Source organism: Anopheles maculipalpis, chromosome 2RL (assembly GCF_943734695.1).
Source record: "Anopheles maculipalpis chromosome 2RL, idAnoMacuDA_375_x, whole genome shotgun sequence".
NCBI lineage: Eukaryota > Metazoa > Arthropoda > Insecta > Diptera > Culicidae > Anopheles > Anopheles maculipalpis.
In genome coordinates, this window is record NC_064871.1 from 95562524 (window position 1) to 95583428 (window position 20905).

Here is a 20905-nt window from a genome sequence, read left to right on the forward strand (position 1 = left end):
AATACCTTAACTTTTAACATAAGAGTAAAGTGGAAAATAAGATTTTCCATTTTTGTTTCTTCAACTTTTAAACAACTTTTGTAGCTAATAAATTATCTTTGAGTCCTGTAGGAACAGCAAGCTCTAGCTCGAATCGTGCTTCCCCATTACCAAAACTTACATCTTTTTCCTCTCCCTGTTAACCCCATTAGCAGCTTCCGGTAAGTAAGTAACTTGGTTTAAAAATGTTAACTTATCCAAACACTTCGATTGGATTTGGGATAAGGATGACACAACACAATATTTGGCACTGCACTGTACCTCCAGTTCGGTTTGCAAAATGTTTCATTCCGTAGTGTGGTGCTCTGTTGCTTATGCAAACGCGTACCGGAAACGATATCGATAAGTGTGGTAAGTGTAATAGCACAATTTAGCCCTTGTCCCTTAGGCCACAACGATTCTCATATCACTCATATTTACGTACGTACGTAGGATGCAATACGCGTCATTTCTATCCACCATCACGTCTCAGTTTTGCACGTTGCCTGAGAAGTTTACCTTATGTATCATTTTTAAAACGATAAACCTTCAATCGCAAGTGTTTAGGGTCTATGATAAATTAAGTGAGAAGGTTTGAAAAAATTAACTGCTACCGGATACGGAATTCGAGTAAGTTTCGAGCAGTGTATTGAAGCCTTTCATTTTCCTATCTATTCGCTGCATTCTCTTCTTTTCTCTTCTAACCCTGCCAAAGTTTAAGGCATTTAACCGTGTAAATATTCAAAACTTTACATTCGCCTTTTTTTTCAAACCACAAAACAAGCATAGAATAAAATAGTTCGATCTTGCCACCTACAGTCCAGGCATCATTATTTTGATGTATTGTTAAGTAGCTGCTTTTGATGTACTGACTAGATTGAAGGACTGTCAGTTAATATTGCAAAGCTTTCAAATTTCAAAACATATACAGAAAAAAACCCTTCCTCCTAACCTATCATAGACCCCAAGGACTGCTTTGTTCGATTCCGTGTTAGTTTAACTTCTTCCCGTCATCCGGGGGTAAAGCAGTTTGAGCAGTCTCTCGATGTTATAGTTTACCAAAGAGAGATAGAGAGAGAAAGAGAAAACAGAGATTACAACACATCGAAAGGTGAAGAATGGATTCTAAACAGTCAATCAACACGTATCCGGGATCATTTTCTTCCGATAGAGAAGCGCACACACAACACGATTCCACATTAAGAAGGGTTAGTAGTAGTTAGTGGTAACGTACAGCTAAGCGGGTATTAAGTGAAATAGTTTAGATAAGAGAGTTAGTGTTGTTTGCTTAAATTTTAGATATGCCTTTTAAGTGTCTGTGTGTCGTTTGTATGTGTGTGTGTGTCTGTAACAACAAGTATTGAAACATTCATTTCCGGACACCATCGATGTTCCGGTTTGCAGACTTTTGCAGACGGAGTACGTAACACAGGTCGGTTTCGGAGGTGCCCGTACGACGGTTTACTTTCTTTTACGAGTTGTAATATTTCTAATCATACGCATCGTTCTTGTGCAACGGCACTGTAACAACGAGTGTAAATGTGTGTATGTCTGTGTTTGTGTTGGACATTACAGGACTGCACGGCCAGCACCCGTGAAGGGATGCGCGCTTATCGTTCAGTAGTGTTTTGGTGTTTTTTGGTGTGTGTGTGTGTGTTTGTGGATGGATGGTGTTCCATGGTTGCTCAACTGCTCACCAGTTCGACCTCCGTAAGTACTCCACCAGACGTTACGGGATGATAGCAGGGTGTTGCATCGTTTCGTTTACGATAAAGCACTAAAAAACACTAAGAAAGCATAGCTGCCCTGGTTTTGCGTGTTGTTGCTTTTGCTGCTGCTGCTGTTTGCCTAGTGCTGCTAGTCCTTCTTGTGAATCTTTCGCCGAAACTTACGATACAGATCCCTGATGCCGTCCTGCACGCTGGCGATGGGCGGAAAGAGGTCCTTGGTGATCGGGTCCTGGCTGCTGCTACCACTACTACTACAGGGCTGGCTGCTACTAGTAGTCTCGATGCAGACCGCCGACGCCATTAATTACTGATCGTCCTCTGGCGGGAGTTTCGCGAGCGCCAGCAAAATCATCGTCAGCTCTTTGCGCGAAATTTTACCATCCTTGTCGTAGCCGACGCCGCGCAAAATCGTTTCCTCAAACTCGATCAAATCCTGCGCATCATAGTCCTAGCGAGGGGAGATATAAATCATCATTACTTTATTTCTTCAATCAGTTGCTTTGCGGCGAGCAAGTGACGAACCTTCTTTACTAGCTCGAGCAGATCCTTCAGGAAACCTCGCAATTCTTCGTTCTCAATCGAACCATTATTGTCCTGTAAGAATACGAAAAAAGGCAAACCATTCCATTAGCGCCTGGTGTCGTGCTTTGATTCCAAGGTGGTTCTTACTCTGTCGTAGAGTGAAAACACTTTTTCGATGTCTTCTTTCGTTAGCTTGGCGGCACCCTTTGTACACGTGTGCAGGAAGAAATAGAAACAAAAAAGCGAAAAAGTTAGCAAACTCGGATACAAACCCTAGTCACTGCCGGAATGCAGGGCAAACAGTAGGTTGTCTTTGCCATCGATTAAAGGTTGTTTACATGTGCATCCTGCAACAAAACCAGCGATGTAACAGACACAATCCAAACAGCAAACATTTGTTACATTTGTTAACGAGTGCTAGAAACAAAACGGTAGTCAATGTTTCCACGAACAGTACAGTAGTAACTCAACCAAAACAGCCAAAGAAAACTACTAGAAAACAACTAAACAAGTTTAAACTTGTTTAACAGTAAAATTTAAGCTAATGTTAACAAAATACCCCATGTTTGCTAAAAGGTATGAGCAGTTGTAGAGAAGGAAGAAGAATATAGAATTTTTAGCTCAATACTAACACCAATTAGTAATTTATAAAGAGAACCAATTTGACCATCAAAATACCTCAAGATTGAAAAAAAGATATAAAGAAAGCAGTAAATGTTTCTTAAAATCATAGTTATTTTGTTGCAATGTAACAACTTGTACATGTAAATGTTTTAAAATGAATAAAATTGCAGTATGGAATCGATAGGTGCATTTGTGCTGTGTTATATGCGACTTTGTATTGCAAATTTCCTAGCCATAAGCACTCTTTACGAGCGTTTGAAATTATAGTAAAATATCAGCAACTTTTGCACCCTGTTTTCATGCACTTTTTAACGATTTCAGTGGTTCATTCACAATAAAACTATAAACATTAAAATATATTTGTTTAAACACCTATTAAACTAGTTGTTTGATGAAACAAAAAACCTATGAAGACCATAGAAAGAAATCTTTGGTTTAAGGAATATAGTTTACTCCACTATCAGAATGTTGGTCTACAAGTTCCTCGTCTATTTAACGCTACGAAACTGCCATCCTTAGTAAGCAGCTTAACCACTCAATTTGAAAAAATATCTCATAAAACGCGTACAACAAAGCACCAAAGTATTAGACAGTCTTAGAGCATATGAGAAACTATAAAGCAAAGATCGAAGTACTGGAACAAGGTTGGATCAAAGAATAAAAAGAAATGACACACAGTGGCAGCTTAATGCAGCAAGCCGGAGCAAGTCTAGCGCATTGAGCTATGCCCGACTGTTTGCTCGCAACTTCGTCTTCCAGTGCGTCCACAGAAAAATAGTGTGCTGTGTCGTGTGTGAAGACAGTAAAATAATCATCTTAATGGCGATACCGAGCCGATTGCTCGGGGAAGCCAAGCATCCCCAGCTGCTGGCTCAGGGAGCTTTTCTGCTCATTTGGCTTTTTTTCCTGGAAGGAAAGTGTCGTACGTCCTTGAGCAAAACTCAGCTATCTGCTCGGAGGAAACAAAGCTTTCGTGGTATATTGTTTTGTTTTGTTTTTTTTTTTTTTGGTTTGCTATCGTTCATCCTCTCTTTCTCTCTGGCTTGACGTGAAGGATGTTATTAAGCTTTTCTTTTTCCTTTCACGCATGACCGACTTTTTGTAGCATCTTGTAGCAACGAACGAAGCGTATGGTGTCGTATGCTTCAGTGCATAATATTCATTTGAAGGCATTTTAACAAGAGATCAGATATGAGCTGCTCAAGAGGGAATGCCTGTGTGCGTTGGTAAGAATACTACCAGTGGCCTTTAGTAAATCGTTACGTTGAAGCTGGTGTATTCGGAAGATAAACTCTACAATATGTTGGCGTAGTACAGGCTAGCGGGTGGAATGGACTTCAGCTTCAAGTTTACTGGATTTTAAATTTTATGCTAATACTTAAATAAAAAAGAAATCTGTTCAATTTTGCTACTACACTTGTCGTGTGCTGTTTTACTAGTTTCGAAATACGAACACTAAATCTGTCAGTTTCTTGATTCTTTTAGACTTGCACAACCACTCCACGCAATGGTGCAATTTCCTGAGCTGAGCTGCAATTTCCAGGATGGGAGCTTCACGCCAAATTTCTTACACCCTCTTATCAACACACTCACAGGACCTATGACATTGATTTACTTGGAAGTGTATTCCATGTAACACACAGGTGTAGAAAGAAAAATACATGATAAGAGTTGGAAATTGAGCTTGAAACTGGGGTGTCGAAAACAGGCTATTCGTGTTTATTCACTCAGGAGTTAAAAGGAGTTTAAAAGGAGTGATTTTACATAATTCCCAGTTATGCTGCTCAATAAATACTTGGATTCTTACCATTGATAGGGTTTTATTCGAACAAAATGCATTCATTCATTTCTTAACAGGTAACTGCCAAAACATTTCTTATGAAATTTTGTTAAAATAAAATAAAAGAAATAATTTCTGTACTTGTGCAATAACAACCCACTATAACTAAATGTTTTTGTCTCAACTGTTAGTTTGTAATGAGCATCGGAAGCATCCGCAATGATTATATCTTAATATAGCTAGTTTACTAAACTACTTCTACAGTAAGTGATAAAATGTTAAGCCATTATCTCTACACTGGAAAGGATCTCAATCAATCAACGAATCATGCAAATTAACGTTCATGCTTAATGTTTACTTAACATTGTTAAATATTTTTTAATTTAATGTCAACCAGGGGTGAATCTTCATCGTCTCGTTTATGAATTTAGTTTTGAGTAGCTGGACATGATATTTGTTTTTCTTTATTGTAGCGTGTTCGTGATGGTGATAGTGAGGCAGCACAGGAACTCGGGATTTATTGGTCCATTTTCCAAAAAAAAAAAAACGCACTCGGGAGAACATTTCAAAATGAACCGTTTTACTAAGCAATCACACCTGCATCGTTACGGATGTGCTTTATGACTTGTTGAAAACGACCAGAATTGTACCAGAAAATGGGAGAATTGAAATGAAAAACCGCAATACAATTTGGGTGAAAAAAATGTAAACGAACATACGGCTAACGACGTTTATGCCACCACCGTGTGCAATTGTAACCGCAAACGAGTGTCGTTATTGTGGCACTCACAAATTGAGTTCCCGGTTTCGTTTGCTTGTGGAAACCGCATTCATAAAGTCCGTTTTGTTTTATATTGTTCTCTCCCAAACGGTATAAAAGAAGCGATTAAATAAGAAAAACACAATGCTGCGGGTAACGAATGGAAGATAAAATTGAAGTCCGAGTCCCGATTGTCATTCCCCGAATGCAATTTGGGAAGGTGAAACAAATAAAAGCAGCCTGAATGGGTCGAACAATGCTTCAGTGAAGGACACGTCGGAAAAATAGAAATCAAACCAAAATGTATGAATTCGGCCACATTCGTCAACGAAATGTATGTGTGAGCTAGCCCCACGTTCAGTAATAAATGAAAGCGACGCAGCATAAACGAACCAGCGACAGCGAAAACCCATTGAGCTCGATTTGGAAGATTGCAATAAAACCACAAACAACTTGTTACCGCTAAGTTACACAACACAATAATAATAAAAATACATTCGAACATGATAACAATACAAAGAGTAATAGATAGAGAGAAAGAGAGAGAGAGAGAGAGAGAGAGAGAGAGAGAGAGAGAGAGAGAGCTTGAAATCAAAACCAGACGGCTAAGGAGCGAGTAAAACAGCCAGTTTTGAAAATCTGTTTTGACGCTTTCTGGTTGGACCGAAGCTCTGGTACTCACTTCTTCATCTATTTTCCCTTCCTAGGGAGTTCGCTCGTGAAAGGTTTAGAATGAGGTTGGTTGGATTTTCACATATAGTTTTGTTGTTGTTGTTGGTAGTGTTTGTTGCCGTTTTGTTGTTTTGTTATTTGTTTGTGCAGAGTGTTGGGCAACACGGACAGGTGAAGAGTTGTTAATTGTATTATGAACGTTCGGTAGGAGTGTTTGGTTTTTAGATTTTTTATTTGCATTTGGGTTTGAATCGTTTTATTTTATGGTTTAAAGATGTTTTAGTTATTTTTGAATAATTTGTTGCATTTTTTACATTTTTTCAGCATACAAACGGAAGAGTGGTGCAGAGATAGAGAGAAGAGAAGAATAGAGTGACATTATTATGATGAAAATTGCGTGTTTTGTTTTGCTGCTTTGAATGAAGCGGAAAACGAAATGAAAACATCGACGAAAGTGAGCAGTAAATTTACAGGATAAAGTTTTACATCAAGATCGAAGGAAAAAGAGTATGTAAAACAGTAATCAAAAATAGAAAAAAGTAGCAAGTGAGAAAGCTTTGGACGAAAGAGAGTTGCTTTGCGTTGTAATGTGAACAGAACGAATGATGAGAAGATAGAAGCTGCGAACCAGAGAGACTCTATTTTGATTCTCTAAACCGGATACACAGACAGACAGTAAGGCGAAATGGATCCTACAGAAATCTCACAGAAATACATTCGAAAAGCCGCTTATGACCGATGTTTTATCGTTTATTATTTTGCAGCATAAGTGTCTTGTTGCATCTGCATTTCGTGTCGATCAATAGTAATTCCAAAACAAAATCAAAAAACCTCACTGCATTATCCAAATATTCAGCCGACCCAAAACAGTCCAAATCCTTAGCAAGTTGGACAAATAACAAGACAAACCACGATTCCTACGACGCGTTCAGTCGAAAAGGGACCGAAAGTTGATGGCGAAAAGAAAAAGGAGAGATGGACAGTGAAAGTTTTCTGCCCCAACCATTCGCTTCTATTTGCAAATATTGGGACTCGCTTTTTAGTAGCGCGAGTCCTTGACGGTTACGGGGTTTGGGATATTTTGCGGCCCAGTTTGGATCATTCCGGAACGCTCCGAGCATATTGTTGAGCGATTTGTTGGCAGGCGAGCACTCAAAAATGTGGAAACCGTACAAATGGGTAGGTTTGAAGAAAAGTTTCCGGTGAAGGTGAAGTTTCAGTAGAAAGTTTTTGGTTCGGTAAACTTTTCCCTGTCTGTCGGTTAGTTTGCGAAAGGACAGCTACAACTCTAACCCTAAAGGGTGCCGATAGGGATTAAAGTTTTTTACACGTTGTATCTATTGTTACGCTTTTCATTAAAGTGAATCAAAAAAGCATGGTAATTACTATAAAAAGCCTTCCAGAAACAATAGTTGTGACCTTTAAGATTTAAACTTACTCAATAATTGGATTAAAGAGACTTGAGGACTTTAAACTAGAGGACTTTTCAAAGCTCTTTCGAATGTGTTTTTGAGCTACTAATACCTAATTTCTTATATTGTTACACGCAGGATTGCTTTCAAAAACGGCCACCGTCTTAAGGGTTAACCAAACCAAAAGAACTGAATTGGGCTATATTGTGGTCTATCCTTAAGCGTTTCAACCGTCCTTGGATGGTGCCTTCAAATTAGTCTTATGTGTATCACTCATCTTAGTTCGGAGCGGAAAAATGATACGGCTAAGCGATCGGAAAAAAAATAAGAATAGAAAAGCAACAGAAAACGGTCGAAGGACACGAACAAACTTTCAAACAACCTATTCCCTGTCTACCGAATACCGTCATATCTACAAGCTTTGTAGTTTTTTGCTGGTATGACTGGTGCTGGCCGGAACAACGGGAATGCGCCCAGACATCGGCTAACGAATGGACTGACGTTTAAAATTTCATTTTTCTTTCCTGCCCAGCCTAAATCACGGCATAAATCAGCTTTCATTACGCCGAAAGCCAACCGACCAGTGGTAACCAGTGTGGTGGAGTCCGCAGCTAACGGTAGGCCTCATAATGTACAGCTTACTGTTGACTGCACATAATCACGAAACGAGTGTAGAGCTAAATTGAGAGCATCATTCATACAAAGCTCAAGGAAAGGGGGGAGAATACAGAGTGACGTACGGAACAAAAACAACAGAAGGTTGTGCATCAGGATTCTTCTAGCTACACTGGTGCAGGGTTGCCATGTTTTTCTCAGCTTTTTATCCCGAAAAATGGTAAATATAATGCAGAAGGATATTCCAAGTATACGGAAAGCTTTAAATAAAGCTTTTCAAACAGTTAAGATTTCAATGTTGCATTTATCCACCAACAATGTTGTTGGATTCGTTTGTATTTTTGGACTCTACAAAATTTCTTTTTGAGGTTATGGATCTTGTGAAGAGAAAGGCAAACATGAAAATAGATACACAAATTAAACTACCTTAAAATGCTAAATAAGGGATAGATCTTTGGTTAGGCATAGATTTTGGAAATCTGGTATGTAAATCAATCATATGGCAACCCTGCTCATAAGCATTCAAAGAAAAATGTTGAACTCGAAGTGTAAGTTGTGAGGCTAAAAATGGGTTAAATTTCTATTAACTGTAGTTGCAGGATAGAGTTTAATTTTACCAAAAATCCGTAGCAAGCAAAGGATTATTTTTCCTAAGGAACTATCAAGCTGCAAAAGACTTGAATTTTCGTGTATGTGCAACATGGTTCAGAATTTGTTCGTGTCGGTGCATGTCTGAAAAAAATGGGCGTTTATCCCTACATCGTAATAGTTGCAAAAATATTAAAGGAATCCTAGTGGCCATGTGTGGCAATTTCATAAGAAAATATACAATAAAAAACACAAAAATGTTCAAAAATAGAATGAATGCAAAACATTCGGCCCACGCCAAACAGAAAGATCGTTCCAATTCCGGTGTTTCCGCTTCCGCCCATTCGCGTACCACGACGTAAAATATGCCGAATAAATTGGCTTATTGACACCTACCTTAAACACCTGCCGGCACAGGAAGTTTTCTTTCACTGGAAGCAATCTGAAAGTGGTGAAAAATGGGACGGAGAAAAGAAAAGTTTAATTAAAACAACAACGAGCCCACTCGCCCAAACACCCACTCGAGCAGGAGAAGCGTTTTCCTCTCGTTTTCGATCGCTTCTTGGTTGAAGTTGTGCCACGTGCACAGCAAGTTTTATATTGTTTGTAGGCAACAACAAAGCTACGAAAAGAAACGCACAGCAACAACAGGACACATTTGTGTTTGTGTGTAAGCAGTTTTTGTTTTTCAATCTGGAATGGTAATTTTTTATCAAAGATTGAGTGCGGTTTCTTTCGCACCGTACGCAACAAGTGGCTGTTGTTTAACGATACACCTGAAGCGCCTTTGCTTTGTGCATAGCGCCAACCCAACTGAGCCCATCGCATCAAAAGGGGTGTTAAATTTTGAGTAAAAAGAGATGACTTAAAACAACACAAGCGATACACGTTGTACGTTTGGGAAAAGTTTTGCTTTTAATTATTAAGGAATCGTTGGGGTTGCTGATGTGAAAAGACGATTTTTTAAAGTGGTTTTGTTTGAAAAGATTTCAATAAAGAAGAACATCCGGGCGGTTCTGTGGTAGAAGCGACAGTGGTGCCGGTCTTCACACGGCAGAACCGAAGCTTAAATCCCATCCGGTTCGTCACCTCAACTACGTGGTATCAGTAAGGCTCGTAAGTCATCAGATGGACGGCGATAGACTGACTGCTTTTTCAAAATTTTATACAAGCAATCCTGTTGCTCTCGACGCACTGTAACCAGCACTCCTCAGGGTATGTCGTAAAACCATTAAACACTCAGAAACGACGCTTCTGTTTTTATTAGCCAACGAGTGACCTCCGGCTACAAGATGCCTTGCAAACGGATGTCACAAACTATACACTTAACCCATGACTGTTCCATCGCTTATACTCACTTTGCCATCTCCGACAGCTGCAGTCTTCCATCTTTGTTTGCATCAAACACTCGTAGCTGCGAACGATAAGCGTAATAGCCATGTACGATAAACACTCACCAATAATCGTCAAATCGTTTAACTTTGCAGCAAAGAACCCATCGGGTGTCCCACCCTTTTCCCGCACCAACTCACCATGGTATCCGTGTACTCGATCAATTTGTCCTCTGACACGTCGTTTATCTTTTTCGCCTCCTTCAGAAGATCCCGCAGGAAGTTCTAGCAAAATGAGGTAAAGAGAATGAAAGGGTTAGTCAGCGCAGTGAGTTAGTGAAGGTTAAAAAGATTATGCTGATTGATGTTGATGTTGGTTTTCCCGGGTGTTTGGGCGAGGGGGATGGTGGTGGATGCACAGTTGCAACAGGCGGGTACAGTGCTCAAGATTGGTGCGTTGCGGTGGAAGCTAATTAAGACACTGTTGAGAGCCACTTTAAATGTCCTTTCTAGACGCCGCTGTGGTGTGGTAAATTATGTTTCCAGCTATTTGTCACAGCTGTCAAAGTTTTGGAGCACGAGTAGCACGATCGTGGGAACGGGGCGTTAAATCGCTACTTTATTATCTGTATTAACCACAAACTCGATCCGCGAAGGCGTGATTGTTCCTCAGGAATTAATGGGGAAAGGTTAAAGATTCACGGCTTAACTCTAGCCAGGGCAAGGGCTTATGAAAAACATTAAATTGTTTATGATTGTTTCGGGGGTCATATCTGGGTTCTATCTGAGTTGTAATTTATCAACCGGTCTCTTGACAAAAGGTTAAAGGCTAGGTATAAGTACAAAAAGGTGCATCAAGCGTTGTAAAGCGTAAGATAAAGGAACTGATTACACACTTCTTCTGCTTAAGAACAATGTTGTAAGAAAGATTAAATTCCATTAGGCTATGAAATGGTCTACTGACTGTGCGCCTAAGTTTTTACATTACAGAAAATAAAATACTTAGAAAATGACTTTAAAAAAAACCCCTCGTTTTGACGGTTTACGAGGTCACACTTTAAAGCAAGTTCGTCATGTAACGCGATACGTAGTCATCGTAGCTAATGATTGTAATGTAACGGGTGCTATATATAATTTACGTACCTTTAGTTCATCCGCCTCAATGTAGCCACTGTTGTCGGAGTCATATTCTCGCCAGATCTGTCACGAAAAAAGCACAGATTGAATCAATTAATGCAATTTTAATTACCTGCTGCACACACGTCCACACACACATAATCTCTCACGTGTGGTGGACATGCTGATTTATCACTTAGCGGTTGCGTTCCACGCTCGACAGTTTTTTGTCGCCTTACCTTCATAAATTCGACGCTCGATTCGAGCGGATTATCGAACCGAAAGAGCAGCAAAAAGTTTTCCTCCATCGGGAGCAGCTGGGCGAGCTGAAAGTAGAGCAGCACAGTGCAAAATCGGTTTCCCAACAGAATCATCATCATGACTAACTGCTGATAATATATTGCATCATAAAATTATCACGCTCGATGATGTTGGTGAAAATAAAACGATTAACTTTTTACTGCCACGAGTGGATTGAAGCTGGTGGTTGGGGTGTTATGGTGTTCGAAATTCGTTTAAAATTCAATTCTCATCATCCAATGAATGCTCGTGACCAGATGGTACGCTTGTGGTGACAAATAAGAGAATAAAACCCCTTTTTGCTTACGAACTCTTAAGCTCCGGGTGTGGATGATCAAGATTTGCCGATCGAGTTTGGAGGAAGCTGTGTCCTCCCTCGAGTGGAGATAATTAAGCTACAATTAGTTTCATAACGACCAATTCAATAGTTATTCCACTCAATTCGCTACAGCACAATAGAAGAAACTCGGAATCATTATGGTGAATGCAAGATATCCGGCTTCTTTTACATCTATTCGTCCAACGGCTACGGTCAAACGCATGGTCGCAAATGGCAAGCCAAGAAGCAAACATGGAGAACGTGGGATGAGCAAACCGAAACAAAAAATGGGAGAAAAGCATGAGTAAGGAAATGCTCTTCTCATTGTTGGGCGGTAATGACACAGAAATGGGGATTGGTTTTTGTGGCACAATTTGCTTGATGGCTTCCTTGGCCATAATTTCGGCAGCCAGTGTGCCTTTCATTTGGGAGGACGTTAAGCATGTGATAAGGGGTAGGAAAATCCGGCCTACCTTAAGGGAAAGTATTGTTATCGAATGAAGGATATGTGATTTCCAGAACATCTTGATTGTCTATTTTATAGTTGTATCTGTGCAAATTGCATTAATTGTTTAATTGTTTTTGTTATTTCTTAATTAATGTAGTTTTTCAATTATTTTTCGACTTGTTTAATTATATTCTTTACTGCTTTATAATTTGATTGCTTGAGCTAATAGTTGACTTATCTTCTGTCTGTTTATATGAATATTTATAGCCTTAACTTTTCTTAAACTCACTAAATTATATTATTTATTCGTCTTTCAATTTTCCTTTACAGAAAGGACTTTACGAATTTTTGTCCAATCGAACACAGTTTTAGCTCTAACGAAAAGCCTAACCAAAACACAGGGACAACCAAAAAAAGAGTGCTCCAAAGCCGTCCTACCCGAACAATGGGACCCTCAACCATAATAGGCAATGCGAAAGAATTTGTCTACCGTCGCGCTATAAATAGACGCAAAGTTTTCCTCCCGAAACCTGCTTTGTAATGCTTTGCGCCTTTTTCGTTCTCGTCCAACCACCCAAAACGGGATGATGCCGCATCATGCAGGCACACTAAAATCAACAGCAGTGGAAAATGTCCGTTCCATCGGATTCACCACGGCCACCGGAGAGCATGGACGGGACGGATTTATGGTAAAATGATTTTGAATACATTTCACAACGGGTAACGGCAAACGGGGCAGTTGGATGTGCCTGCGTGAGGGTGACGAAGCATCATGCTCACCATTTTTGAACTATCGTCGCGAAACGTGCGATGCATACAAAGTAAGTGACTAGGGCGCTGCTGTGCCCGATTCCGGCACGGTTCCAAGAACGGTTCCATGCGCTGGCGTACGGGCAATTTGCCAAATGAGAGTTCGGTGCAGACGGGCAAAAGGAAGCCTTTGATCCGCCAAGGCAATGGATGGTTGAACGGACGAATATCTTAAACGTCGTCGTTCGGTCGTTCGAGTGGATGCAGTTTTTCGTAAGCCGACAGGCTTTCGTTGATTGTTATGATTGTGCATGAAAAGTGCTAGCTTTGGGGTAGCGCTTTCATGATCGAAGTTTTGTAAAATATGGCCGGTGGTTTGAAATTTGCATAATTGTTTGTTAAGTTGTATTGTAAGCCTCTATTATGACAGTTATGAGCCTTTTGTGAAAAGTATAACTTATGCAATGCATGTTGATCAGATATTCCTTGTGGAGGTATTTTCTTCAGGCCTCTGAATAGTTGAGTAGTTGATATCCGCTCCTTTTTGATTAGTAATAGAATCTAATCTACAAAATGTTTGTTTCTAGTTGCTCGCCCAATGGAGGCGCCCAATATTTGACGCTCTCATTGAATTTCCCAGTGATCCTATAAACCTATGAGCCTATGTCCTAAGGGAAATATCAAATTATAGCTTTCTTAATGTAAAAATACTCAAAAAATCATCGTAACAAATCGTATCGGACTTAGCAAAGGACGCATTTTTTTATCACACATTGTACTCACCTCTCTGATGTCGATCTTTCCATCCTGATTATCGTCGTACGCCTCCATAAAGCATGACTTCAGCTCTACCAGCATCTCATCGGTAAGCGACTGTTACGGTTTTTTTACGTTTCCATTAATTTCCACGCAGAAAGGCCAGCACAAACGTAACAAGAGGAATGGGTAGAGAAGGAAAAAAATAGAATGTAATTCAAAACCTATTGTTACAAAATTTGCTCCAAGAAAAACCAATAAAGCAAACGTCACACCAAAGCAATGCACGCTACATCTTGCTAGTAGATCTAGGTATCGCTAGATTTATTCATCACCTAGCTAACACATGTTAAGAATTTTTGATCCCAGAAAACCGATCAAATTCAATCAGTGCAAAGGGGATTGCCGGGAAAATGCATGGAACATGGAACTGGTTTCACGCATGGATAATGTGAGTGTTTTGTGAGAGAAACATAGAGAGTTAGTGAGAGTGATAGTGAAAACTTCAATTACATGGTGCTTAGGATGGTGCTGATAAGATTCTTTTTACCTATAAGCTTGTAATATTAATCAGAGTTGTAAAGAACCACTTACAAGAAACAATAAATTTAAAGTCCACCCAAACCAGCACGGCTGAGCTATAAAAACCAAACGAACTCTGATAACAGCGGTCCTCTCACGATTGAATCATAAATCTTCGGCCGAAACCTTTGCAAAAGCTCTAAATCTCAATTAAAGCGACAAATTTAAGCATTTATTACCGCTCATAACGACGTACCGATAACGATACCGTTCTTTGGCGTCAAATATTCATACAGCAGAGATCATGATTTAGTGCAAGGTCAATGTGGCAAGCTTGACCGTCGGAACGCTCAAACCATAAATCAACGATACACATTCGAAAAGTAAATCTTTCATCAACATAGCAATGTTTTAAATCGATAGCAAAAATAGGTAGAAAAATATTAAATTTAATTTTAATTTTTTGATGCTGTCAATATCGCTGCTAACGCCATCAAAAAGCCGTCGTTAAAGGCATTAAATTTATACCCGACACCGGAGACGAGGCAAAATAAAAAAGAAAATAGTGTATCAAAATCGAGTCCAGTATGAAATTTCAATCATCTTCGCCTGCCGTAACGAAACGGGGAAAAATATTTATACACACAAACACAAAGCGATCGCTTTCGAATAACCACCATACTATCGTTAGAACTTTGCTTGGAAAAGCTTCAGGAACAGGTGTGTCTGTTTGTGCTGGTGGCACTTTTTTTTTCAAACAATCTTCCCAAAACGCTTCTACGATCACGATGACAGGAAGAAAAACTCTCGACAGTGCGTGATGAAAAATTAATATTAAAAAGCAACGTTATTAAAATCTTGGCCCAGGCTGCCCTCAAACCCTATGAGCGAGCGATCGTCGTGAGCATGAAATGATGAAAAACTTCTACCCAATCAATTGTGCCGTAGAATTGTCCAGAGCCTGGCTTATGAACAGGACAAACGCTAGCACAAGAAGTGCATGGTGTTGAACGGAATGGTGCAAAAACGGGACACTAAAGCCAATGTTTCTTTTTCATTTTATTTCAAACGAAAAACGACTTGCTCGGTTAGTGAATTTTGGGCTCACAAGACTTGCTACCGGACTTGCTAGGGTTAAGGTTTCCGTGCTGTTTTCTATTGTTTGGAAGCATTCAACAATGAATCAGTGGTCGGGTGTAGTGGGGAGAGTATTTTCTATTTTGCTTTAATTAAATGTAGGTGAAACTAGAAACAATCTAGCCCGCTAGCGCTCGTGTTCGAATTCGACTCGATTTGATCATGTTATAGCACGAGCACGGTTTGAGCTTGTCAAGCAATCAATCGTAAGAAAGGTTAGGAAAATCAGCGTTTGCATCAGGTTCAGTTTTTTTGTCGTGATTATTGTGTGCTGGTTAGTGGCGAGCGCAGGACAGGAAAAACAGCTGCTAAGGGAGTTAAATGTAATAGGAAAAGGATTTAATGTTTTCCCAAAAAAAGCTTTCCTCAAAGGATTGAATAGATTCTTTGCTTCGATATGAAAGAAAGCAGGAGAAAATTATTTTATATTGAAATGAAGAAATAGTAGTTTCATACAATAAACAAACAAGTAAATTAAGAATCAATTTACATTTTAGAATTGTATTGTTTAATATAATTAAATGTGTTATAAATTGTGCGAATGTCGTCTTTCTACTGCTCCTCTTTGTGTGTCTTGCCACATGCAAACGCTTAGATTTCCTCCCTAAAAATCAGTTTCCATCGTTCCGAAGCACAGGAGGTTAATGTGGGTTATAGATTTTCCGATTTGTTAATCATTTTCCTACACTAGCACAAACCGCAGTCTCACACAGTTTTAGGCAGTTTCTACATACTAACCGCTTTTTGCTGAGGGAACCGAAATAAAGAAAACGTAACACGAAACGTAATGAAACGAGAACCGAACCGAAATATGTAGGGACGAAAAAAAAAAACAACAACACATCAGTGAATTAATCAATGGGTTTCTTCTTTACTCGGTGTTGTTCATGGATAACGTTGACCGACGGAAGAATATTACTTCGCTTCAAGGACGTATACACGGTCCCATACATCCGCGCCAAACATCCACCCATGCATTCACACACACACACACACACACACACCACACACTCGCTCACGTACAGAAAAAAAAAACAGCCACACCGAGTAGAAAGATGAGACCGAAAAGTGCTGTCGGTGCAAATAAGTTATGAACTTACCTCCGGGCTGATGTCGGTCGCGTTGGCGCTTGAGACAAACTCCTTGAGAAATCCGTCCAGCTCGGAACCTTCGATGTAACCGTTTCCTGTTGTGATTGCGGGCAGACGCAATGTACGGGCGAAAGGAAGGAAGTTTTGTTATGTTAGCAAGAACACGTGAAGCATAGAAAAATGAATGTTTTGTGTGGATTTTGGATTTTCCTTTCCGAAACAAGTTTTTTTATATTTTTGAAAGATAATGCTAGACAAATATCTAAAACTGAATGCCAGAGCACTTTGAATTAAAGACCATAATACAAAAGAGGATATTGATACTGTTAATTGTTAAATGATACTGTGTAATTGATAGAAAACAATCTACAGATAAGTTACTTCAGCGAGTGCTATAAGAGTGGCAAGTACTCGGTTCTTAGTAGAGTCTTTTTTACGTCACGATGAAATGGCAGTACTACACCAGAGATCAAAGAGCATCTTCTCTCGTGTTCTGCTTTAGCACTGCAATCTCGAGTGGTTTCTTGACTTTAATTACCCGTAGCTGGGTTGTCTACATGTTGCACACAGGAGTAAAGCTTGCCTAAGATTTTACACTTTGTGTACGCTATGAAAACGAACCACCAAAGCAAGACGAAGATTGGTGATTATTGTCGTACACTTCAGTGAGAAGTTTACTCAGCTTTCAATTGCTTAGGATTCGTTCCATCCATATCCAACAACTGCACTGTGGCACAATTTTCGTCTAGAATTGTTTTCAGGTAATACAAATAAATTGTAGCTCCTGCTTACACCATCGCTCAATCACGTAACGAGTTCTCGAATTGCCTACATTTCGGCGCTAACCGACTATATTAGAAACTGATCGATTTAAGATGAAAATACTCCTCAATATACTAATCTAAGATTACGATATTCTCTATTAAAATACACCTTAGTTTGTAGGTCACGCGAGGTGAATAACACTGTACAATCTAGACGCTAGAATCATTAAACCGAGAACAAAGTCCAATGTGAAGTTTTAAAAGGTTTGCTGCGACATAGCCCTAGTTGAGTGAAAACTATTCGTCGTTTTCAAATCAAAAGTTGCTGTACTTAATTGCTAAACATTTGTATTCAAAATGTCGTTCCAGTTAATGCGCACGTATGCAATCAGCGCAGCAAATATAAATATCACTCTTAATTACGCACCCACCACGTTTGGCGATGATCAAGCTTTCGCGACTCCATCTACTGTTATCAATCATCATCATCGTCATCCGCTGGTAAAGGAGTTGCTAATGCTTACGTGACAAATTTATATGTATAGCCTGCTATGCTTCATACTGCTAAATACAAGCTTACCCATTTACAAGTGGTAATCATTTGACGATCCTATCGCAAAGGATGCCAGCAGCAACATTAAGTACTTTACCACTTTACGTTTTTCGGCAGCACTGGGTGTAGCTAGTATGGTTGGGAATCTCAGTTTTTTTGTTGTTGCATCGAACGCTCGTTACGAGCCTTTAATGAAGCTTTGGTTTACGGTTCCTGTTGACTGTATAAATTGTTAATCACATCATGAGTTTTGAAGTGATGGTGTAAAGTGGGCGAAGCAAGGGAAACCTAATGAACAGGGTGTTTTAATTAATGTTCAAAGCATCATCATCTTCAAGTGCTCAGCGTGCGGTTTTATTGAGTGCCACGGTGGCTTCCCAGAAGTGTGTTGGATAAAAGGGAAGTTTTGATTCCAAATATTATTCTTATGTTAAATTAGTCTCCTTTTACACACGAACTATCAATAGACAACAAAATGAAGGTTGAATAAAACTCACCCCGGAAAAGAAAGCTATCAGTTTCACGAGCTTCATTTCTGTACTAAAAAGGGAAAAATAGATCCCTCAAAACACTAGCCTCCCCAGGAAGCATAATAGACCGTAACGTAGGTGGCAAAACAACCGAAAACCCCATGCAGACAAAAAATCGAACCAATAAATTTGATTAGATATGCAGTCCAAAAGCATCATTATCGGCGCCAAAAGTTTCATCACACAAAGCTTTTCGCGCGAGAGTCATAAAACTTGCCACTGTAGACGGCAAACAACGCCGGGCATCAGGACTAGGAAGGTGGATAAAGTTTATAGCAATGGCCATCGTAGCTGTCGGAAGTTGGCAAAACACACCCCAGCAGACGCACAGAAATCATGCGAAAATTGAAGATTCTTAGCGTATCCGTCGTGGAGGTATACGGTGTACAATAAAATCTGCCAACATAAAAGCCCCGAAAGGCGAAGGGACGATCTATACCGTTTTGTATTCGTTTGGTATTTGGCTCCCAAGCGACAGCCACTTTTTTTTGCTGCAACACAAAATTCTTTATATCGTTGCCAATAAATTGTGCTAACCTTAGCTTGGGAAGAGAAACAAAAACAACACTGTACCTTGGGCTATAAGATAAGCAACTTCAATGCCAAAAAAGTGATATCGGAATCTTAAAAGCAACCAATGTTGTGCAAGGCGAGGGAAGAAGAAAGTCATAAAATAAATACGGTTTTTTTTTTTTTGGACAAGGAAATATCTAAAAAACAAAACATCACACAAAGTTTGAAATGAATTCAATTGAAGTTGTGAAGAGAGATGGAAATAAAATGTGAAAAAAAGTGTCCCGTAAGCAATTCCCATCGACAAAGGTCTTCAAACAAACTAAGGGTGCTTTAATTTTTTTTTTGAGGGATTTGATCAGCGATAATGATTCGAAACTGGGGACAATTATATCAAAAACAAGGTGGCTGAATATTTGTGCCAAGTTTGAGAATAATTGAGTGAGACAACGAGATGTTCAAGTTCCAGGCAATTAGAAACTTGTATAAGTCCAGCAATTGTTTAAATTTATGATCTGGTTTTAATGCTTCTTTTAGTCACCGGAGGTCTTCGCTTGCCAGCTTAATCTGGCGATTTCTGGCTCCTTTGACGTAGACTCCCTTGACGTAGGCTGCGTTGATTTAGACGGCCTTCCGAATCAGAAAGAAACACTGTCTCAAGATACCTTCAATACATCCCGAATTCGCTACTGTACTTGATTCATAAAAAGTTATCGTATAAAGGAAAATCCATCATTCCACGTACAAGGATTGTTCGTTTCGTAAACAGTTTCACCACTTCCAGCATACTCACCATCGCGATCGTAATGGCTCCAGACGTCCATGAACTGGTTGGCGGACAGCTTCTTCAGCTCGCGCGACTCCGGATCCCGGTACTGGCGCATGAAGTTTTGTGCCTTCTCCAGATGCACCTTGCTGTTTGGCGACTGCTCCATAATTGTGTTGTATGAAGCGTATGGACCGTTCTCCAAAGAAAAAGAAACCCTGGCGTCTGGAAGTATGATGTAGTAGAGAGAAGGAGAAATAAAAAACAGGTCCTTTTTTTGAAGAAAGATACGGATAGAACTGTCAGTCGGTGCCGACAACCCGGTGCTTAAGGTTTTTCGATCGAACAAACACCCCTGGAACATAACTCAGAGCAGATTGACCAGGTCAGCTCGGGGCTTATGAAGCGTGTAACACATTGTGGAGTTGTTCTTGGTGGTCACGAACTATTGCGGACATTCGAGCGAGCATGGGTTCAGCACGTCCCACAAGCGATGAAGCACAGACGACAAGAGAAAGGGTCCATACGGCTAAACCGGTAAGGTAAGGAATAAAACATGCAACAAAACACGCACAAACACACACTACAGCGCGTATCTTTTCAGAGGATATTGATTCTTCAGACGGATTTAACCGGGCTGGAAAAATACCGGGTGAAAGGCTGGATGCTGGAGCTGTCTGTAACTGCTTCAGGTTCCGGTGAAGCCAGTCAAGTAAACATGCCCAAACCCGGGCACTTGTTGCAAAGTGCCGCAAGATTTTACTGCTGTTTTTGAGATTGTTGTTGTTCAAAACCCTTCACCTCTCTCCCCCTCCCCAACGCTTTGAGCGCCCTTGCTAGAACTAGCGTCGCTTGCTGCCACGAACGTCAAGATGACCGCAGGCATCGAACCGTAGCGTACGGTTCATTTTTCGTTCGCTTTGTTCCCGGCCGCCGCTCGACAGCTTGTAATTTGATTTCCGATGTTATTTGTACAACCATCTTGACGTCGCTAGCTGACGGGGAGGCTTTATTTGCGTGAGCTAGAGTTTTGATAGCGACGCATAAATTACGTTAGTTTTTCGGTATAGCTTTTCTCTCTTTGTTTATGAAATAAACATGTTTGCCGTGTGGGAAAGATGCTGGTCGATCTTGTTACAGAAAGCGAGCTTTGGCGAAAGTTTGACACGTTTGTTTTAACGTTTGAGAGAAATGTTTGCATAAAGCATGTATTTGGACACGCGTGTGTGGCGTTGTAACTTTCTGTATGAAATGTATGAAACCAAAGCTGAAGATAGAGTTGAAATTA

General features: G+C 40.0%; 1 protein-coding gene across 1 annotated transcript; it reads right to left on the reverse strand.

Moving 5' to 3' along the window:
* Positions 1-1872: 1872 nt before the first annotated feature.
* On the reverse strand, positions 1873-19827 carry LOC126568389 (calbindin-32). The gene is made up of 11 exons (XM_050224858.1): positions 19645-19827; positions 16501-16586; positions 13769-13858; positions 11408-11494; positions 11196-11252; positions 10254-10337; positions 10080-10135; positions 9118-9163; positions 2418-2474; positions 2271-2342; positions 1873-2196 (listed from the first exon to the last, which is right to left on the reverse strand). Exons 1-11 carry the CDS (start codon positions 19784-19786, stop codon positions 2053-2055), a joined length of 921 nt encoding a protein of 306 aa, XP_050080815.1. The 5' UTR covers positions 19787-19827; the 3' UTR covers positions 1873-2052.
* Between the last annotated feature and the right edge of the window lie 1078 nt (positions 19828-20905).